The sequence below is a fragment of the Barbatula barbatula genome (assembly GCF_947034865.1).
Source record: "Barbatula barbatula genome assembly, chromosome: 3".
In the NCBI taxonomy this organism is placed as follows: domain Eukaryota; kingdom Metazoa; phylum Chordata; class Actinopteri; order Cypriniformes; family Nemacheilidae; genus Barbatula; species Barbatula barbatula.
This window is the reverse complement of record NC_136764.1, coordinates 14511440-14531459: the sequence shown is the minus strand read 5'-3', so window position 1 is coordinate 14531459 and position 20020 is coordinate 14511440. Positions and strand designations below refer to the sequence as shown.

Below are 20020 nucleotides of genomic sequence, written 5' to 3'. Positions count from 1 at the left end.
ACTAGGCTAAATCTTCAGTGCTGCTGTATTTTACTCTATGGGTGATTCTCAAGCAACCTGTCAATAACATCTACTGGGCATAGATTAACTGTTACTCCAAGAATAAATTGTACTACAGTAACGAGAATTATGCTAATGTGAATAAAACCAAAACCAACTGAAGTACAATTGTACAGTAGTAAGAATTCGGTGGAGAGTCTGTTTTTTAATATCACCCGTGAAAATAGGATTAGAAAATGCTAAACTCAATTTATGAGGTTGAAATACCTTAAAATTGGTTTATCAGCACACAAAGAGTTAAATTAAGGTAAAAACGATTGATTTCCACAATATAAGTCTTGGGTTTAATATTAGCCACTGAGTTACAGCTTGCATCTTTGTGGACAATATTGAAAAACAACATCACATCCTTCTATACATTAAATAATGCCTTGACTGTACACATCTTATGCACCAGGATTTAATTGAGCCACTTTCTTTCTTCACAGAACATTTGAAACAAGACAGTCATTGATTTTCTCCAACATGTGCCTTATTGTTGCATCTACATGCAATGGAGTAGTACAGCTATGAAACACAAAAACGAATCGATCTTCTTGCCAGCATAATGTCCCACATCATTCCTATTAGCGTGCATTTGCTCAAAAGGAGTTTGGAAATGCCTATGAGTTCTGTAATAAACATACCCCTCTGGAATAAATAATATTTAGTGCAGGAAAGTGTGTTTCTTAAGCACTTTTACATTCAAATACACATCGAACATCAGAGCTGAAGCATGCACGCTTTTGAATCAACAGTACAGTGCAAAACAAAAAAAAATGCTTCTTTCCTGAGACTACGTAGCATTTTGTATCTCTTCATACCCTCGTACAAAACACAAAGACTTTATCTACTAAGACGACATATTTAATTTCCTTAAATGAGGTGTTACCCTGACAATATTTACAGAAAGATGCACTGGAATTTTTCACTTCTTCCAATTGACACATATATTGGACTATTTGGTTTTAGGGAAAGGAAAAAGGCAGTCACACATAAAAAATAAACGCATTAACGTGCCGTGACCGTGTGCCAATGTGTGGATATGCACAGTATATACAACGCACAAAAGTATCTGCTATAAAGAACAGTCAAAATAGGTAAAGAAAGCGTGGAAGGTATGTTTGTACGTGTGTATCGAGGTGAAGCTGCAAGGTCCTTTGCTCCAACGCTTGGAAACAAACGTGAAGTGCAAAATAAGAGTTTCTCGGTCCCTTTGCAGTGCGGATGCAACTACACGGAGCGTGTCTCCACTTCAATTTTCTCTTCAGCTTGAGAGTTCTCTGTTTCCAGATGGCTGACGCTGGGCCGCACAGTCACCACTGGCCCTCCTCCGTGGATGGAATAAAGAAAGTTCCAGGTTTCCTCGGATATTTGGCCTGAATCGGCACCTGTTAAATCAATAAACCAACAGAAAGGTTTTATGATTAGAAGTTTATGTTGGGAATTCGATAAACTAAACATGCTCCTCGAATATAATGTCAATATTCTATGCATTTACTTTTCTAATACATATTTTAATTGAGATTTCATCAGTGCACTTTATTGCGATTGTCCTCAGAAAAATATATACAGAACACTTTACAATCTAATCTGTGCCTCATTTGTTTTAAAATTGAATATTCTGTTTCACTAGTATTAATATTAGTAATATATTATATATATATTAATTATAAATGCTGTTTCATGATGACATTACAGATGAAACAACTTTTATGATGATAAACTTTACCTGGCTTTAATGTGATGTGTCCATTTTTATTTACAGCGATTTTTGAGTTATCAATTGGCCCTGGTGGGTCTGAAAAACACAAGATCAATAGGTCATCAAAACACCCCAATACAATACCTCAACCAATAGTTATAAAGTAATACTTTGAGGAGGAATTTACCAATATCTGCAAAACATTATACCCTAATAGTCCATTTAAAACTTTCGAATATTTCAGAAACATAATCACCAAAGGAAATGACTTACCAATGTCCTTGCCTTTGACAAAGCCCTCCCATTCCCGAAACCACTGCATGCTGATACAGTATATCACTACAGGAGACTCCTCCTCCTGAAACGCCTTATTAAACTAGATGAAGGACAGAAGAGAGATAGAGAGGAAACAGAACACATAAGATGATGGAGAGAGGAAGTTTTGAGAAACTCTGAGCTGATCATTACTTCATAAAACATCTCGCCGCACCACTGGAGAAAAAACAGAGAATCTCTGTCTAAATGGTGCTGGGTGTATATCCGTGTATAGCAGTCCAGCATGAAAAGACAGAAATGGTCTATATCATTGTTCTTAACGATTTCCAGAATTGCAGCTCTTACCCGCACAAACATGTCCAGTTCGTTCTTGCGTCGTTTTTCCAGCTTCTCGACCTCTGTCTGACACGTGTGGCAGACGTATAAATGATTGACAGCTGGGCCACCTCCATACCTACGCAACAGCGAGTCAACAATGAGCATGTAATAACAACCAAAGATTTAAGAATCCCTATTCGAGCATCAAACTCATACCTGCTATACAGATGATCCCATACGTTCTGCGGAAGCATCACAACGAGATCATCAATGGACGTTGCTTTATTTGGTGGAATACCTGTCAAGATGCACGTTGACTTTAAAACAACACACATCGTTTGAATGGAATTACACATTTTGAGCTAAATCATAATGAAGAGCTGCTTCAATAGTTGATCGTCTATCAGATCTTTTACTTTCAATTCAGCACACATCAACCAGTTCAAACGATTCAGATCAAGGGAAGGAAAATGTATTTGAAATGCTTTCTGAAAACATTTACTAAAAAAATCTAACTTGCTAAATGTTCTCCCTATAAAGATAAATAAGTAAATATTATTTTGTTGACTGGACTTTGTTTTGTAAGTTGTTAGTACATTTTGCCAAAATGTACAAACAACTTGCAAAACAGTGTATTAATTTGATAAACTAATGACTTGAACATATTATTTTAAGTTGGGTGGACTTCCGTCTCTGTTTGTTGAGTTTACTCAAAAACGTTCTTTGATAGGTTCCATTATTATTTTCTGTTGACTCAACAGTTTTAGTTCACATTTACTTTGTAGAATAAGAGAGAAAGGAAGAGAGAAAAACAAACATAATCAGAGAAAAGGATGTGCCACCCTGCCACCTGACCTCTGATGCTGGTTTAATCCACAACTGTATCTGATCTGTCTGTGGCTTTCAAAATTTGTTATAATGGTTACATGGTTAAGTGACGACTAGGTCTTATGAGAGTGATCCTCACCTCCGTGAGGACACAGGAAGTCATGGTTGGAGATCGGTCCTGGCTCTGCGAAAGTTTTAAACTTGTTGAGCCACTGGCGTGAGATGTAAAACTGCAAAAGGGTGGGTTCCATCATGTTGAGCAGACCGGTCACCTTCCGCCTTTCCTTCTGTGCCTCGTCATTACTCTTCCTGTTATACACATACACACAAAAAACATCAGCGACATTCAACAACTGTCCCAACACACACACTTCAGCACAGAATTGAGATTCATAGTAAGACTCGAGGCCGTTTGTTCTGCCCCCCAGAACCTTGAGCTGCTATTCAAAAACATCCTTGATGTCTAACCACTAAACCAGGCTACAAAGATAACATGCTTAAGTATCTGCTGAATACAATATACGTCCTTCAAGCGAGCCTGATTTAAAAATTGTCAAGAATAGCACAAAAATGCCAAACATCTGTGATGCATATGTGGATTTTCCTACTTGTAAAACAGCACATATGCCTCAGCGTTTTGAACACAGGACTCCGATACTTCAGTGACGCTCTGGTCGTCAAACTCGTACCACAGCTGGTTCAGTTCATTCCGGCAATAAGCGATATAGTGACCACCTAAAAAAATAAAACCACAAAAAATAAAACATTAGTGGTTGATCAACATGTTTTGTTCTCATTGAATGCCAATATATACACAGGGTGGCCATCAACCATTGCAACAAACCTTATTCAGTTGCACTTTCTTTTACAGTTTGTGAATTTACAGTGTACATATTCAGCAATACACTAGTAACTACATTTACAAAATAAGTTCAAGAACACAAAAAATAAGATATTTTGGAGAATGTTGCTAACCGAACAACCCATTTACATCCATAGTATGGACACAAAACCAATGTTGGTCCAATAGGTACTGCCGTTCGGTTACAAACATTCTTCAAAATATCTTATTTTGTGTTCTGCAGAAGAAAGAAAGGCATACAGATCATGGTCTACGGGTTTATTCACATGCAACACTTTTGGCTAGCTTTTAGGTTCAAACATGCATGCAAAAGTTCGAATCTGGTTCTTGACACATCCTATTCCTGTTGTTCCCAATTCTATACATCATTTACTAAACATCGCTTTACTGTTGCTTTACTAAACAGCCATGCCCATCTATGCAAGTCCCGCCTCTGAAAGCTGCCACTTACTGCTGGCAGTGCCATGGTGACAGATGACTGAGAGCAGGTTGTAGGTGGTGGTCTGGGCGGAGCTGTCCTTGGCCAGAAAAGGCTGCATTTCTAGGCCTTCCAAGGGGAAGGACACATGAGTGCTGATTTTAGTGGAGAACATGAGTTCATGTCTGAAGCGCTTGAGGTGAATGCACAAAATCTGTTGGGAAACAGCAGGGAGCATTTTAACACAACAGGAGATGGTTGGAATATTTCCAAAAATAACTGCAAGAGCTTATCAGGACAAATAATTATTGGAACGTTTTCTGAGGGAAATGCGAGTACTGCTTGCCTCGTTCTTCTGAACTGGTTCTTTTCAGTGAACCTGTCGATCCGGTTCACCAAATCATACGAAATCGTTCTTAACAGTATAATACAAATATCTGTGTCACGTCACTGTCTCTGTAACAAACTAAATTTTTGTGCACTACAATTTACTAACAGTTCGTCCAGACGTCTTGTTTTTAAGAACTTCACCAGCAAACAAGTAAGGGCACTCATGTCATTGCATTGAGAACAAAATAAAGATGACTAGTGGCTGTGTGAGGTATTCACATTGAAATGCAGAACAACATTCTAGTCTGAATGAGGTAAAAAAAAAATGAAGAGGAAAAATTTATGAAAACAGACTTTGGGGTTTGCACATTGAGTGCGGAATTTGCGATCGAAATTTAAAGTTAAAAAATAAATACGACCTCATGTTGTGTCCATCACATTTACACAGCCTCCGATACTTTTCTTAGTCCCATATGGGACAATTATCCTGGAAAAGCTATTTATTGTGTGCTCATGCTGTAGTCTAAAGGTAGATCTACTTTGCACTTTAGAACTTCAGTTCAATGTTTTTTATATGTCGTGATGATGGATATATACAAAAATAAAACACATCTGAAATCATCCTGTTATTACGACTGAGATTTTCTATAGCGGGGGAATAGATGTATTATTATCCTGAAAGACTTCATGAAAGCACAGCAACGGTGGCACACGATCCAGCAAGATGGCCTCATATTTTCTGGCCATTCTACAAATGTGCTGAGCAATCATCGGATCAAATGACTCCCATACCAAATGAAATCTATGTCATTACAGATCTCTCATCATTTAACAGTTGGCAGCAGGTATTGTTGAAGCGTCCTTAGGCTCTCTCCAAACATAAATCCACTTGAGTAGAAAACACATAACCCACCAGACTCTATAGCCCATTATATTATTATCATTATTACCCAAGGGTCCATGGTTTTGTGTGATTTACAGGCAGCCTTGCTACAAGGCTTCAGCATGACGTGTTTTATTACGCCAGTTTCGAGACTTGTAAAGCTCACAATGATCAGAATTTGATAACACTGGGCCAAAGCTGTACACATTCATTTCAGGAGGAATTTTTGCAAAAACTATCCTCAACTCTACCTATTAAAGTGCAATACTTCCTTTGTCCATTGAAAGTAAAGTCAAACCTTTTAAAGTAAAGATGGTCCACACAATAAATAACAATAAAGCTCCAGGATATTTTAAATCTTATTTCTCACAGGTTAATTTAAGCCATTCTTATAGCACTAGAATGAGCATATTGGATCAGGAACAAAAACTTGTACGGTAAAAGAGACTTTCAATATGCTGGTGCTCTTAAATGGAATAAACTTCCTTTGAATATTAAGTGTATTAAGGATTACAACTGTCTGAATACAAAATCTAGATTTAAATAATCAATTCAGAGTATGATATAAACCCTGATCAAACACACAAGGTCTTTAAGATTAAGAAAGATGCCTGAAAACCTTATAGCGGTCTGTCTAAAGAGTATTTGAATAAATAATCGCTCTTACCTCTGGCAAACTCTGAACTTTGCAGAATTTGACACCATTCCGTAACCTAAAACAATAAGAAGAATCAAAGTTTACCTTTTAGTTTATGTAACCATCACCTAAGAGCACATTTTTAGATCTAAAACAAGGTCTTACTCACTTCTTGCATTTTTCACAGCTGTACATGTTGTCTCCTGTAAAAACAAACACATGGTATGAACTGCGCCACTGATGGGCTAAATATTGTACACAGCATTTCTGCATTTCATTAGCAACTAGTTAAGTTGGCTGGTTCATTTCCATACTAACCTTTAAGCTCGTCTCTTGCAAAAAAGGCAGCCAGACAATCCTGCAGTGTGACCACAGGGCCCCAGAACCAGCTACAAAAATTTCAATAAAAAAAAACAGCTGTCATTCACGCACAAGAAACATGCAACCCTTCTTGTAGCTATTTTTAGGGCAAACATTCTTGGTCTACAAAGATTACAAATGTCCAAATGTTATTGTGTATAGAAAAACTGCATGCTCAATACCTCTTGATATATTCCATGACAAATGCGATCCATCCTTGAGGGGCGTAGGCTTCTCCACAAGAACCAGCCTTTACCAAAGCCGTCTGGTGGGAGGAAGAGTGCAGCTTGGCAAGGTCCTCTTTACCCGGGATGGGCAGAGAGATGTCCTGGAAGTTCTCCAAAGTCACTGAAACCTGACACAGGAAGGAAAGGTAACATTACAGAAATGCCATATTTAAAATCTAACTGCATTGGTCAGGAACAATAACGAAACCACATATAATGATAATGACAATGCAGTGACTACATCATCATGTTTGAACACAAAATATGGTTCGTATATCTGATAGTTAAAATAAAAATTAGCTTAGAAACTAAACACTACTTGCTATTCTATTCTGACAAAGGAACCCAACACTACTGGTTTCTTCTTATCAGAGTCAATGGAACACAAGTGATTGGGTTCAGGTGAAGAACATGGAGGTCACTCACCCTGTCACAGGTCAGGCACTGAACAGAGCTGACAATAGTGCCATCAAACACCTCAGAGATGATACTGCGATATTTCCTCTGCCGTTTACTCTTTGGAGGGGTGAATGAGGGCACTGATAACATGACACACAATACTATGTGTGAACTTTCTTTCAGTTTAAAACACAAAAAATTACAAGACAGTTGCCCGGTTTAAAACTAGTCCCAGACCAAAATGTAAGTCTGAGCTGCCAATAAATTGCCCAAACACATCTTAAAACCTGTCGTTGCCATTGTTTTGTTTTAAGATGCACACCAGTAATGTTTTTATCGAAGTCATTTTATCTAAAGCGACTCAAATATCCAAAATTCTGGCTTAAGCTAAGCCTTTGTCTGTGAAACCAGGCCAATATTGCATATCTTTATTACTGCATTTATCTATGTACAGAAAAAAAGACTTCGGCAGTGATTCTTGTACATTTTTTGTGAGCAGAGCTTAGGTTCGGCCACATGGAGGACTTCGGGGGGCTGCTGGCCAGTCTGGATGAGATCCCTTCATTTGAGTCTAAACACAGAAAACACAGACATCACTAATTCTGTTCTACAGCCCACTGAGCCACACTGCTGTCTAACATCCTAACCAAACTTCACATTCACATATGACATCATCGAGCAATGCATTCTAGGATTGCCTTGTCCACCAAAGACACATGTAGTTTTGCTTTTAATCTGGGGTGAAACATGTGATCGCAGAAGAAAGCTGTGTACAAAAAGTAAAGTGTTCACCTGTATTTCGGCCCTGAGCTTTAATGGCTCCTTGGCTGCTGATTATTGGCCTCGTCTCATTGGCCGTATCCACATCTTTATCCAGGTCGGCATGGGAACTGGCACGATAAAGGTTGTTGATGAGGTTCTTTTCTTTCCGCCAATCTTTGTTGTTCTGGTTTTGCTCTGAGATCAGCATATCTGCTTCGTTGATGTCTTCTGGAACTCTGGGGCCTTCGCTATCAGCCCGATCGCTGCTGCCGCACGATTCGCAAGACTGAAAGTCGTCCGACTGGCTGTGGTTATCCTCATCGGGACTGTCATCCATGGCCACAGGCTGGTTTGGGTCCTCGGGTTCAGGAATGGGCTCTTTTAGCTCCTCGTGGAGTTGGTCCATCAGACAGCGCAGAAACTCTTGAGAGTCCTAGTGACAGATAATTACATAAGTTAGGAAACAAAATGTCTCCGGTTACTGTCGTAACCTCAGTTTCTTGAGAAGCGGGAACAAGACATTGCGGAGCTCCGCTATAGGAATTCTTCTGAGTTTACGACAGTAACTGGAGACGTTCCCTTTCGAGAGCGGTCTCTCAACATTGCGGAGCTCAGCTATGGAAACGGTATACAATGCCGCCGTGAGAGTAGCAAGATCAGCCTGACCAATTGGGCTAAAACACACCAAGAACGGGGTAATGCACACAGATTCAATCAAACACAAAGTCGCCCTGAGCACCCACAACTGATAGGCTGAAACACACGAATGAACTTCCGGTTCGGGTCCATGCTAAATGTGCATATCCAAGCCAAAGTAATGAGTGGGCCATGACTGGGCAGACACCACAACAGTAAGAGTCAGCACGGAATCCCAGGCAACATAACAGTGAACATAAAAGTACACCAAAGCACAGAGTCAACAGCAATGCGGTAACAACTGTGCAGCATAAGCGATCAACAGCGAGGAGAAAAAAGGCGAACTTGAGATGCCAAAGAGGACACATCCAACCTGTAGAACCTGGCCGAAGTGTTCTGTTAAGACCAGCCAGCTGAACAGCATATGTCCTGAATACATGTGCCCTTAGACTAGGCACATGAAGAGGCGATAGCCCTAGTAAAAATGAGCTGTGATACTGAAAGTGCAGTCCTGTCACTGACTTTCATACGCCATGGTAATAGCATACACCACTCAGTGAGAGAGCCTCTGTTTAGAGAGAGCCAGTCCTTTAGACCCCCTGTCATAGCAAACGAAGAGCTGGTCAGACTGACGGGCCGTACAATCAATGTAAGCCCGCAAAGCCCTTACTGGGCAGACCACTCTCTGAGTGTCAATTCAAAGCAGGCAAGGAATTCAAAGCAATTCAAAGCACCTGCGCTCTAAACAGGGAAGGGACTTTGCCACATTACACGCTACACACTACACAGATCCGCTGCTCGATACAGGGGGCTTAGTGCTGCCTATGCAGGAGCATTGAAAACCCAATGTGTATCAAGCATACAACAGGACCCTGCTGTACCGGGAGTGGGAGGCAAAGAACACTAGGTAGTGAGGCTGCGCATATAACTAAGCAAATTGAACAGCACCAAACAACAACCTCCATAAGTGTGCCCCGCGGCCACACATCGCTCAGCGCTGTCTCCTGGAGTCCGAAATGAGGCTGGGATACAAGAGTTACAGCAGCACATAAGCGACAACAAGCTCCGGGTTGGAGGTCTGTGCAAAAGCGCACTGCATACAAACAGTCACATGGGCAGCGTTGCGACTATGGCAGTATAGCAAGTCACTTGATGAAGAGCCTGTACGCTTTAGCAAAAAAATTATTATACAGGTGTTACAGGTGTTAATATAAGCTAAACCACAAATGTAAAACAGATTACGGCTTATTATGGCCATAGGAAATGATGGTCGAGAAGGGAATCTCCCACGCGCCTCACATTTAAACAACACCAATGTGAAAGAATAATCACAACATGCACTTACAACCCATGCTGCCATTATAATGGGTGCCTACTCACATGTGAAAATTAAGCACAGGGTTTGCTCTGGTTCAAGAAGCAGCTCATAGTGTCAGAAACAGCTGAATTACACAACATATATACAAGGCAAATCCTACAGAAAAGGGTCAGCTCACTGTGTGAGAACTAGCCGAAATATGCTTAATTACATAGCAGGCTGCGGCACATGTAAGGGTTAAGATAAGCTACGAGGGTTTTCTCGACGGGGGGCAAGCACACGTATTCGTGGGCCTCAGTCCAGTCCACGTGGGCGAACATGACCTGCATAGCAGCGTGAACCCATGCCGACTGAGGGCCATGTGTTTGGAGACATTGGGAAAAAATGGCATACTCCTTGACAGCAGCCCGCTTGGAAGTACCAGGAGTCAAGCTTACTTTTAGCTGGCTTCTCCGGAGAGCTCCAGTTGAGGTCGAGCTCCTTAACGGCCTTCTCGAGGGCCCATCACAAACTCCTCATGGAGGTCCGGGGTGTTCTTAGAGTCGACTCATCCCAGTCCTTATCCGTGACGGACATGGAGTCGTCAGCGACCGGGGAGGGGGGGGGGGGGGGCGCGAAGGCTCTCCTCAACATAAAGGACTGGGGAATGAGGCGACGGTAGAGGATGGCGGCCCAGGGCGTCGATGCTATCTCGTGTAATGGGTGGGCCAACCAGCGGCTCGGTGGCCTGAAAGGGCTTGCTTCCCTGAAACTGAACTAGGACCTTTAGGAAAACCAGTAGCTTCATGCCAATTGTCAAAGGTCTGCATGTTCACTAGCACAAATCCACAAATTATGTTTAACATTTTCGAAAGAATGCCACAAGTACGAAGACTGACTCTGCATAACACGGATTAGCATGCAACCCACAGGACCCCCATCGCCCTAGGAACAGCTGAAGCTTATGAGAGTATTAATCATTACTCATGCTCATCTACACTGCGACACGGCCAACTGGCTTTATAACATCCTGCCAAGAAGTATCCTAGCAAGCAAACAAGTTCCTAAAAATAAGATGTGGTACATTAGAACACAAAGCAATGTATTTTCTGCAGCTATGTAAATGCAGTACAACAATGAAACTTTCACAACTGGATTTATATTACGGTTTCTAATAATGGCGATTTCACTCAATACATTGTAAAGGGAAGAGCATTAACACAGACACTCATTGACTTTCACTGAATGTCCCCTTAACAGAAGACCACCATCTATGTGAGCTTCATGAAAGCAAGCCTAAACAATTAGATTTATGCTTCCCACTGTCTCTGAACAGCCTGTGATACCACATTCATGCCAATACTAATGTTACAGACGGCCTTCCTCTCCAGCCAGGCATGACAATGGATGCACAAAGCACATGAGGTGACACACTAAATCAGATAGCGCTTGCTTTTAGAACACTTCTAGAATCCAATAATACAAATACTCGCAAGAATAAGTCCAAGAATAAAAGTGGGTCTTTTAATTTGTATGCAAAGTACAAAGCAGTAACCACTCGGTTACACTATGATGTGTAAAGCATACCTGTTGGGAATAACCACGGAACATTGGGTTTACAGCCTTGATGCCCTGGAAAAGATTTGTGGGGACAACATAGGAGTTCCTGTAACCACACAAAAGAACAAAAATGAGGCATTGAATTCAAATTTCATTGAATTAGAAAAACCGAGTGAAGTGGAAAGAAAGAAATGAGACAGAAATAGGAAATGACAGGACAGGAGCGGAGCGGAGCTGACCTGTTTTTGTGCCACAGGTCTGTGATGAGTTTTTGATAGCTCTTGCATAGCGCCGGCTTCTTGTCTGTCTTCACCAGACCACCACACTCCAGGAAAAACTGAGTCAAGGGAGGACTAAAAAAAAAAGGGAGATCAAATTCCCACTGAAGCGATGTGATTAAAAGAGAGCGTTTAGGATGCTGAAAAACACACTAAATGTTAAACCTTATATTGTATTTAATGTTTATTACAGATATCAGACAATAGGATTCTTACCAGTTGGAGAGCGCCTGAAGCGCAGCGTTCATGTAGCACGTATTACCAATGTTCTTCAATCCAGTGAGACCTGCAGGGAGAAACAGAGGCTGAAACGCAACATCAACAGCATCTGACCAAACAGGGTTCTCAATCTAGAAAGAATGCAGAGAATTCTCGATAATAAAGATGAAGGACCTCTGGTCCTCAGTTCATCCTCCTCTTCAGTTTCCATGTCCAGGTCATCACAGGCTCCTGCTGGAGAAACTCTCAGAGAGGTGGGGCTGCCCAGAGCTTTGGGGTCCTGAGAAACCAAAGGGAGAGACTGAACTTTACCCTTCACAGATGAGATGAGAGTGAAACGTGGTCTCAGCACCAACTTCGTAAACAGACAGTATGTTAAGTATTATAGTTTCCACAGAGGAACTTTTGTAAACTGATTGCAAGCCTATTTGTAGTTTTTGCATCCTAAACAGAGCTGTATAGATATTCCTCAAACACTATGGCTATAGGGATTTGTGCCAAATCCCAAATTCCTATGGATTTGTGGAATGAAATAAGCTTGAGCCACTGAACCATTTACAGACCATTCAAATTTCAAGCTGTTTGAGGTATTTGTGAAATTTATCTTAAGAAAATTTAATGGAAACCATTGATTTACACACAACAAATTGTTTAAAATTCAAAATGTAACCAACAGCAAAATCATCAACAACATTTGCCTACAGACTTGGGAATTGCCTTTTCTTTCTTGCATATATTTAAACTGCTCACAGTTTTAGCTTAAAAATAAAGAAAAATCAGTTACTGAGCAAATTACACCATGTCTACACCGGACACAGCGAAGTGTGACAATAGACCGCAATGGAACGCATTCGAATTTTATTTTTTGTACACACTGGATGCAGCACGATAATCCCATTAGAAAAAGCTGTGTGTCGTGACGTGCAGGTGTAGACACGGTGTTAGTGTTGTTTACTAATCCTGATCGCAAAGGTAATGACGGTGCGACAATACAATACAATCCATTATAAAAAAAAACAATTCCACACTGGATGTGGCGCAATGAGACATGACATTTTTTTGCATTGCTCGTGTGTTGACAGGTTTTAAAATGATCTGATTTGAAATTAGGACAATAAAGAAGCAAACGTTACGAATTGCATCTTTAACATTTTTTGTGTTAACAATGTAAAAATCATGTTCAATCTCATGTATAGTTAACTGGAAAATAAATTGTATACACGTCCAGTTCAAAAACTACATTTACCTAACCCTTCAACAAAATGTATTTACTTCAGCAAATGTGAAACTAGTTTCTTTTGCATTATGTAAAAAATAATTACTACAACAACTAAAACAGGAGTTCTGACCTGAATGGGGCTCCGTACTGGAGAGATGGGTTTGGCAGTGCTGTGCAGCTGTGCTTGGGGACCCAGTTTCCTTTCCAGGAAAACCTCTTTGGTGCAGGCGTAGCACCACACTCTCAGGGTGGTTAGATTCACAGTCAAGTTGTGCTGTGTCTCCTGCAAAAAGAAGCCACTAAGCTTAAAATAATGCCAATGCTATGCAAGTTCAGGACATTTTTAAGCAACAAGGTGATGTTTAAAACTGCTATAATAACAAAACTACTATGTGCTACTATATGAAAAGAACTTTGGTATTTGATAATAAAATAGCACTTGCTTTTTTCTTTTATTCCTGATCGACCTAAATTAGTTGGAAAATAAAAATCAGTATTATAATAATCACTAAACTATTAAACAGTTATCCATCTTTTCTACTGGACATGATTGATTTCTTAAGGTCTGTTTTCACTTAAATTTCTTAAAGCAACTCACCAAAAAGCATATATTTAAAACACTGACCACAACAAAATATCACCATCTGCCTGAATTTCTATTAATGCATCTAACAACATTTTGAACCATACAATGCAGAGAAAATACCTAATTTACTAAATTTAGCATCATGGGTAAGGGATGTTTTTACACTTATCCTTACAGAAATCCCCAGGTGGTGCACAGCATGTTGTATTTCTAGCTCTACTTTATTTATTAAAGTATTGCAGTATATCGCAAATGTGTATCGTATGTAAAAACATAGCAATATATTGTAACGTGACCCATCTATCGTGATATGTATCGTATTGGGAGGCACTTGTCAATACACAGCCCTAGAAGTGCATGTGCACGCACGCACGCACGCACGCACGCACGCACGCACTCAAACACACACACACACACACACACACACACAGACAGAGCGAGCGTTGGCTAAGAAGTATCTGCATTATTCATGATCCTGGATTGGCTTTCACTGCAGTACTCGCTCACAGTGGCGCAACCTCTGCCAGACAGGGGCAGTTAAAACATTTATGAGGGATGAACCAAAATACAAACCCTACCAGAGTCTGGCACTCTGACCATTTTTTATGTCAAAAAACCTTCACTTATATCCATTTTAGCTCACCGTCAAGAATTAAAAACGCCTGGTATTGTTTTATTATATATTGCATGTTCTCTGTTTTACAAGGTTATGCTTGGTTGCTGAAGGCACTGAGATTCAATAAATGATCTACACATCACTGAATATATGCGCATAATCATGCCTTCCATTCATTTCCACTGTGGTTCTTTCATGTCCTGTGAGCCAATCGAGCATGCACGCACACACACTCAAAAGAGTGAAATCACTCATTAAAATGTATTTATTTATCCGTTCTAAAATAACATTCAGCTGGATTTACACAGCTGTGTTTGGCCACGATATATCAGTCAGACGTAAACAGAGATCTCACAACTTTATTCACTGTTCCTAGTCATTCACTAGTAGTCATTAGTATAAACTTTTTATATTCTCAATTGCATCATTTCATTGAAAGACCGATACTGACCACTAATATGAATATCTGCTATAAACATGCCGTCTGGTCTGACAACAGCCTGTCTCAATCTGTACATACAGCTGTTCTCCAGGCACTTGCATTAGGCTCTTTCAAAACAAACATTCCTCATTAATATCCAAAAGGTGATCTGCAGAAAAACTGAGGGGGTTCATTTTGTTTATGCAAGAAATGTAGTTTATCTTCCTGTATTAATTGCTGATGGCCCTTGATTATTTCTCTCGCTTTGACACACACGGGGTGTTTTGGAGTGGTGAGTTATGAGGTTTGGGTAATGAGTAATCAGAGGGGGGTTAGGTGGATTGGGAGACCCCCGCTGGAACCGTCATTAATAATGAATGAGTTCACCCACAGGCCAGGCGGAAACTCAAACAGTAGACTCCACCTGCTTAAGTCAATATATACATACAAATCTAATAATTAATCTACATTTAATCACAAGACTAAATCATATAAATGCAGATGAAGCCTTTGGAAGTTTGTAGCAAAAGGCAACAGGGCCAGTAAAATAACAGTATTTTCAAAACAAAAATCCACACAATTATTGTACAACATGAAGGAGTTGAAATAAAGAAAATGATGACTAACCTGTGAGTGGATGGTGCTGTGGTCTGCATGTGACTCCCCACAGCCAACATAAGAACAGCCATTCTAAAAAAGTTTGGATAAATACAGTTATTCCCCTTTGCAGGTCACTACTGTGAATACGTGTTGATTTATCACCATGCATAAAAGGTTTTCATTTATTCAGACAAACTTTTTTTTAGACGTAAAAGCAAAATGTGAATCGCCCCCTAAGACTTCATTTGTCCCAATGGACATGTCACTGACATCTGTATCATTGCGTTTGGTTCCCTGTTTCGTTAAGCCCCTGTCATATGAGCCATTACGATACCTGAAGGGGGCAACGACCAACCTCGCAACGACCGTGTATACAGCAGGCTTGTTTGACTTCATGCAGTGCTGCACACACGAATCGAGCAGGTGCCATTACAGCACCACAAGAGAGAATCAAGTGCCATGTGACATGTGTTTTCAGTATTTTTCCTGAAGTGCATGTGGAAACGGTAGTAAAAAAACAAGGATTGTTTTGTTTTTAAAACACCATTTTCATATGACCATGTAGAACCTAATAAATGTGTGAAGTTAACAAGTGGTTGATATGACACATTGCTTCAGCGGCTTTAATTGTGAAGAAGGTAGGACTCTTTGGATTCAAAAATGAAAAAAGAACTTTGACACAAGGCTGAAGTGTAGAATGATATCATGGAATTTCAAAATTGTTTTGAGTGCACGTTCCAGATTTGAACACTTATATCTTCTAAATGCAGATGTTGTCGGTGCTTAGAAGCATTTCAGTTCATTGATGTCATTAAGGCTAACATATTTTTAATAAAGAAGATATCAGTTCTCTCTCTCTCAAAGTTTTAGGGGCGGTTTGCCGGACAGGGCTTAAGACTAGTCCCAGTCTAAGTTCAATGTTAGAGGCGTCTTGATTGAAAACAATTAGTACTCACATATTTAAAAATATACCAGTGCGATTGTTTTGTCTCAAGATGCACATCGCAATATTTTTGAAAAAAAAACGTTAATATCCTAATTTAACTAAGGCCTAGTCCTGGTTTAAGCTTATCCCTGTCCGAAAAACCACCCCATAATGTTTAGCAGTCAGAGAAATAGTAAATAAAAGCAGTGAGTGGTTTTCTATTTTTACCAACACGTACTGATCCTTTATTTAGGATAAAACTTGTCTGCATGTTTACAATAAAACTGACTGTGTTTAAATTAACACCTGACCAGCAGAACACAAGCATGAAATCTCTACACAGAGCAATAAAACAAACACTAATCTAAATTAGTCCTACAAATGCTGAATACCAGTGCTTTGTTTGTTAGCTACTTTTTTATTTTTACATTAAGTTCTGAACTTTTAATATCCTCAGAGGATACATTTATTTTATCGATCCCACAGGGGAAGTTCAAGTGCAAAACAGCAGACAACATCAAAAGTATTAACAGCAGACACGTCATAGTAAAACATGAGCTGATATAGAAATGTTTAAGATCTTACCTCTAGACAGGCCCAAAGGTTTGGTCCTCCAACTTTACAGTCCCGACACTGACCCTGAAAGTGTACATATTCATTTTGTTAAATCTAGAATTGAGAACGTAACAGGACTTAAGTTAACAATCTGTTTTTCTTATTAATGGCAGACGGATTTTGTAAACCATTATTATTTTAACTGCTTGGTGGGGTGTACAGGGAAATGAGCGTAAGAGAAAGGGTGTGGAATTGGGACATGACCCAGGTCCCTGTGAGCCAACAGCTCTTGTATTTGTGTCTGAAGCACTAACTGGGCTACCGATCTGACAAAATGTCTTCTTTTAAAGGAACAACAGTTATTATTACATGTTATTGTGGAAATGCATCTTCACATTCTGTGCAAAGGACCCATAATGTATAACATTTAAGGCCCGTGGTTATCAACACCTATCAATGTTTATAACTAAGAGTTTGTTTCTATGCTGATGCAGTGCATCATTACTGATTAAGAGCAAAACACTTAGAATCACTACCAATTTTAGCTCTCAGAAACAAACATTGATATGATGAATATGTGATGAGACTGGAGACTCACGTGAGACTTCTGGATGAGCTCCTCTTTGGTGATCTCGCCCACACACTCCAAGTGTGGGCAGTCATTGCTCGACTCTCCTAGCATCACTCTTATGTAAAGAGAGAGACAAAAAAATAACACATTAGTACGTTTTAAGTTCAGTTTTAACTGGCTTACACTTTGGACAAATCTGAATGATACGAATCAAAATAATAACTGAAACAACAGCAGAAGATTCAAACAGCATTTCCGAATATCCAAAAAAGGCCAAGTATGACACTCCCAATCTTGAGGTCACAAAAATGATTTATCGTATTTTTGTCCATGACAATAATGTAAAATTGTAACAGATCACTCTAAAATAAGTTTTCCTAATACTGAAGACGTCTTTTGTGTTACGGAAGCGTTCTTATACACATTAAAGCAAACCTAGATTGTTCACCAACAATATCAAATAAAAACATCATCGAGTATTTGCAAGGTCAAATAACAAAAACACACTCTAACATTGGCTTGGTCATGACAATATGTGAAGTTTTGTTACAATCAGGCTTACTATGGTTACTTATAATAATGTAAGAACGACAAGTACTTTTATTGGTTAGATATATGCAAAACCCAGTGACAAACATAAAATTGTGACTAATAAAGATTTATGGCAAAAATAATGAATATGGAAATACAAGGTTGCAAAAGGAATGCATTGATATGCTATCTTTGGTTTGATAGACAGATGGATAACACTTCCTATTGAAAATGAATAGTTTGGACTGAATCTTGTCCAAACTAAACACACTACTAAAATCAGAAGACTGAATGTGCAGCGAATCTACACAAACAAACGAATTCAAATTGTTATTTTAATATGAACCTCTAGTCCTATTGTACTCTTCATAAGTACGTAGAAAATTACATAAAGTACCTAAAACTGTAACTTTACCATTTATTTTCCTGGTCTTGTAGAACTACGTGTTGCCAAACAAACCACAAAATGGTCTCAAACCCTAAACAAAAGAAACTCGGGAGGTTACTGAGTGTAAAGCGAAAGCAAAATCATGGTTTGCAAAAAAGATCTTACCGATATCCCAACTGATTTAAATCTACACTGTGTGACTGAGTTAAAAATGTAACGTTAAATAACATTTACTTAAAAGGGAAATGATGCGCTTGTAAAATCTTTAAGGTTTACATCTCGACCGTGCCACACCACTTCAATCTCATCTCATGTGAAAGTAATAATATCATAATAGTCTGTCATTGAAGTTCTGCTGACTGAACATTGACAGCAACAACAGTTTCAGTTTCATGTAGTTTAACAAAGATAAGGAATATGCCATTTAAATATGGAAAGTCATTTATATGAACGCACATTATAATCACAGTCATGTACAGAAACAGTCAGTCATGTACAGCTGTGGGAGCGCGTGACGTCACTTGACCAAGCGTCAGCACAAGCCAGAATCTTCGCTAGGCTAACGTTAGTTAGCAGCTAGCTGCTGCCTGTCACGCATACACTCGCCAACAATTTCTCCAGCCATTATAAACCTTTCGATCACTGCTACCACGAGAACAGCTCAAATCTCACAGACTGTCAATGATTGATGCGTTCACTGTGAAAGAACAGCAGACTGTAAGCGTTGTGAATATGGCTAAAGCTAAAGTCACATCATCTGACAGCTCCGCCGCTGCATCAACTCATTTTACAACACCGCTGTTAAAAAGGCACAGAGCTAACGCAAAGATTAGTAATATAATCTATAAAAAGCACACCGCTTCATAGATTTTACACATTAGGACGCACATAACGTAGCCGCTGATTTAATACTAGCTCACCTCTATGGAAATGCACGACGACGATGTAAATACAACTCAATTCTCAATTCGGATGTGTTGATGATGTTTAAAGATGTATTTAATCCTGTTAGCTACATACTAGTGACATCCTTCTGTTCATCTTAAACGGCTGGCATAGGACACAGCAACTTCAAAGTGGAGCGACATGATATATGACACATTAAAACAGCCTCTTCCGGTTGTGCAATGCTGAAAGCGAATGAGGGAATCGGACCGCGGTGATGCCTCCTAGTGTGGACACACGGAACGACTCGTACAGAGAGGGATCTACCCCAGCCCAGACGCCCCAGTGTGGACACTGAATGAATTACCACGCATCCTTGCTTTTGGTATGGGATCTAAAAAGCAGCTGGATTTTCTAGTGATGCCACATTTATGAGGTTTGGCTGAAAAAGTACTCCATTTAAAAAGTTTAAATAAACAACTTTGCTGTAACATGTTTCTTTTAACCACTATTTTCATTATATATATATATATATATAAAATGAGTTGTGTTATCATGTTTTTATTGTTGTATAGCTGTATATTTTTGTTATTATGGCTTAAATCAAAAGTTTGATTGATATTAATTGGAATGCACAATAACAAAAGTGATTTTTGAAAAAATATAAAGACAGAGTTATCTCAGAATAA

General features: G+C 39.5%; 1 protein-coding gene across 1 annotated transcript; it reads right to left on the bottom strand.

Annotated features, from left to right (window-relative positions):
* Positions 1-254: 254 nt before the first annotated feature.
* On the bottom strand, positions 255-19584 carry usp33 (ubiquitin specific peptidase 33). The gene is made up of 24 exons (XM_079452953.1): positions 19367-19584; positions 17555-17642; positions 16987-17040; positions 15504-15566; positions 13384-13536; positions 12209-12314; positions 12032-12101; positions 11777-11890; positions 11565-11643; positions 8075-8477; positions 7767-7853; positions 7310-7422; positions 6839-7011; positions 6615-6685; positions 6466-6499; positions 6327-6372; positions 4480-4660; positions 3775-3901; positions 3306-3475; positions 2555-2636; positions 2366-2474; positions 2018-2120; positions 1772-1840; positions 255-1430 (listed from the first exon to the last, which is right to left on the bottom strand). The coding sequence occupies exons 2-24, from the start codon at positions 17636-17638 to the stop codon at positions 1273-1275; spliced, it is 2649 nt and encodes an 882-aa protein (XP_079309079.1). The 5' UTR covers positions 17639-17642; positions 19367-19584; the 3' UTR covers positions 255-1272.
* Between the last annotated feature and the right edge of the window lie 436 nt (positions 19585-20020).

Coding starts and splice junctions, on each gene's coding strand:
- usp33 (XM_079452953.1), bottom strand. CDS start 17,638: ATGCTAGGAGAGTCGAGCAATGACTGCCCACACTTGGAGTGTGTGGGC. Junction 15,567..16,986: donor ACCTTTGGGCCTGTCTAGAG/GTAAGATCTTAA, acceptor AAACTTTTTTAG/AATGGCTGTTCTTATGTTGG. Junction 2,475..2,554: donor TGGGATCATCTGTATAGCAG/GTATGAGTTTGA, acceptor GCTGTTGCGTAG/GTATGGAGGTGGCCCAGCTG.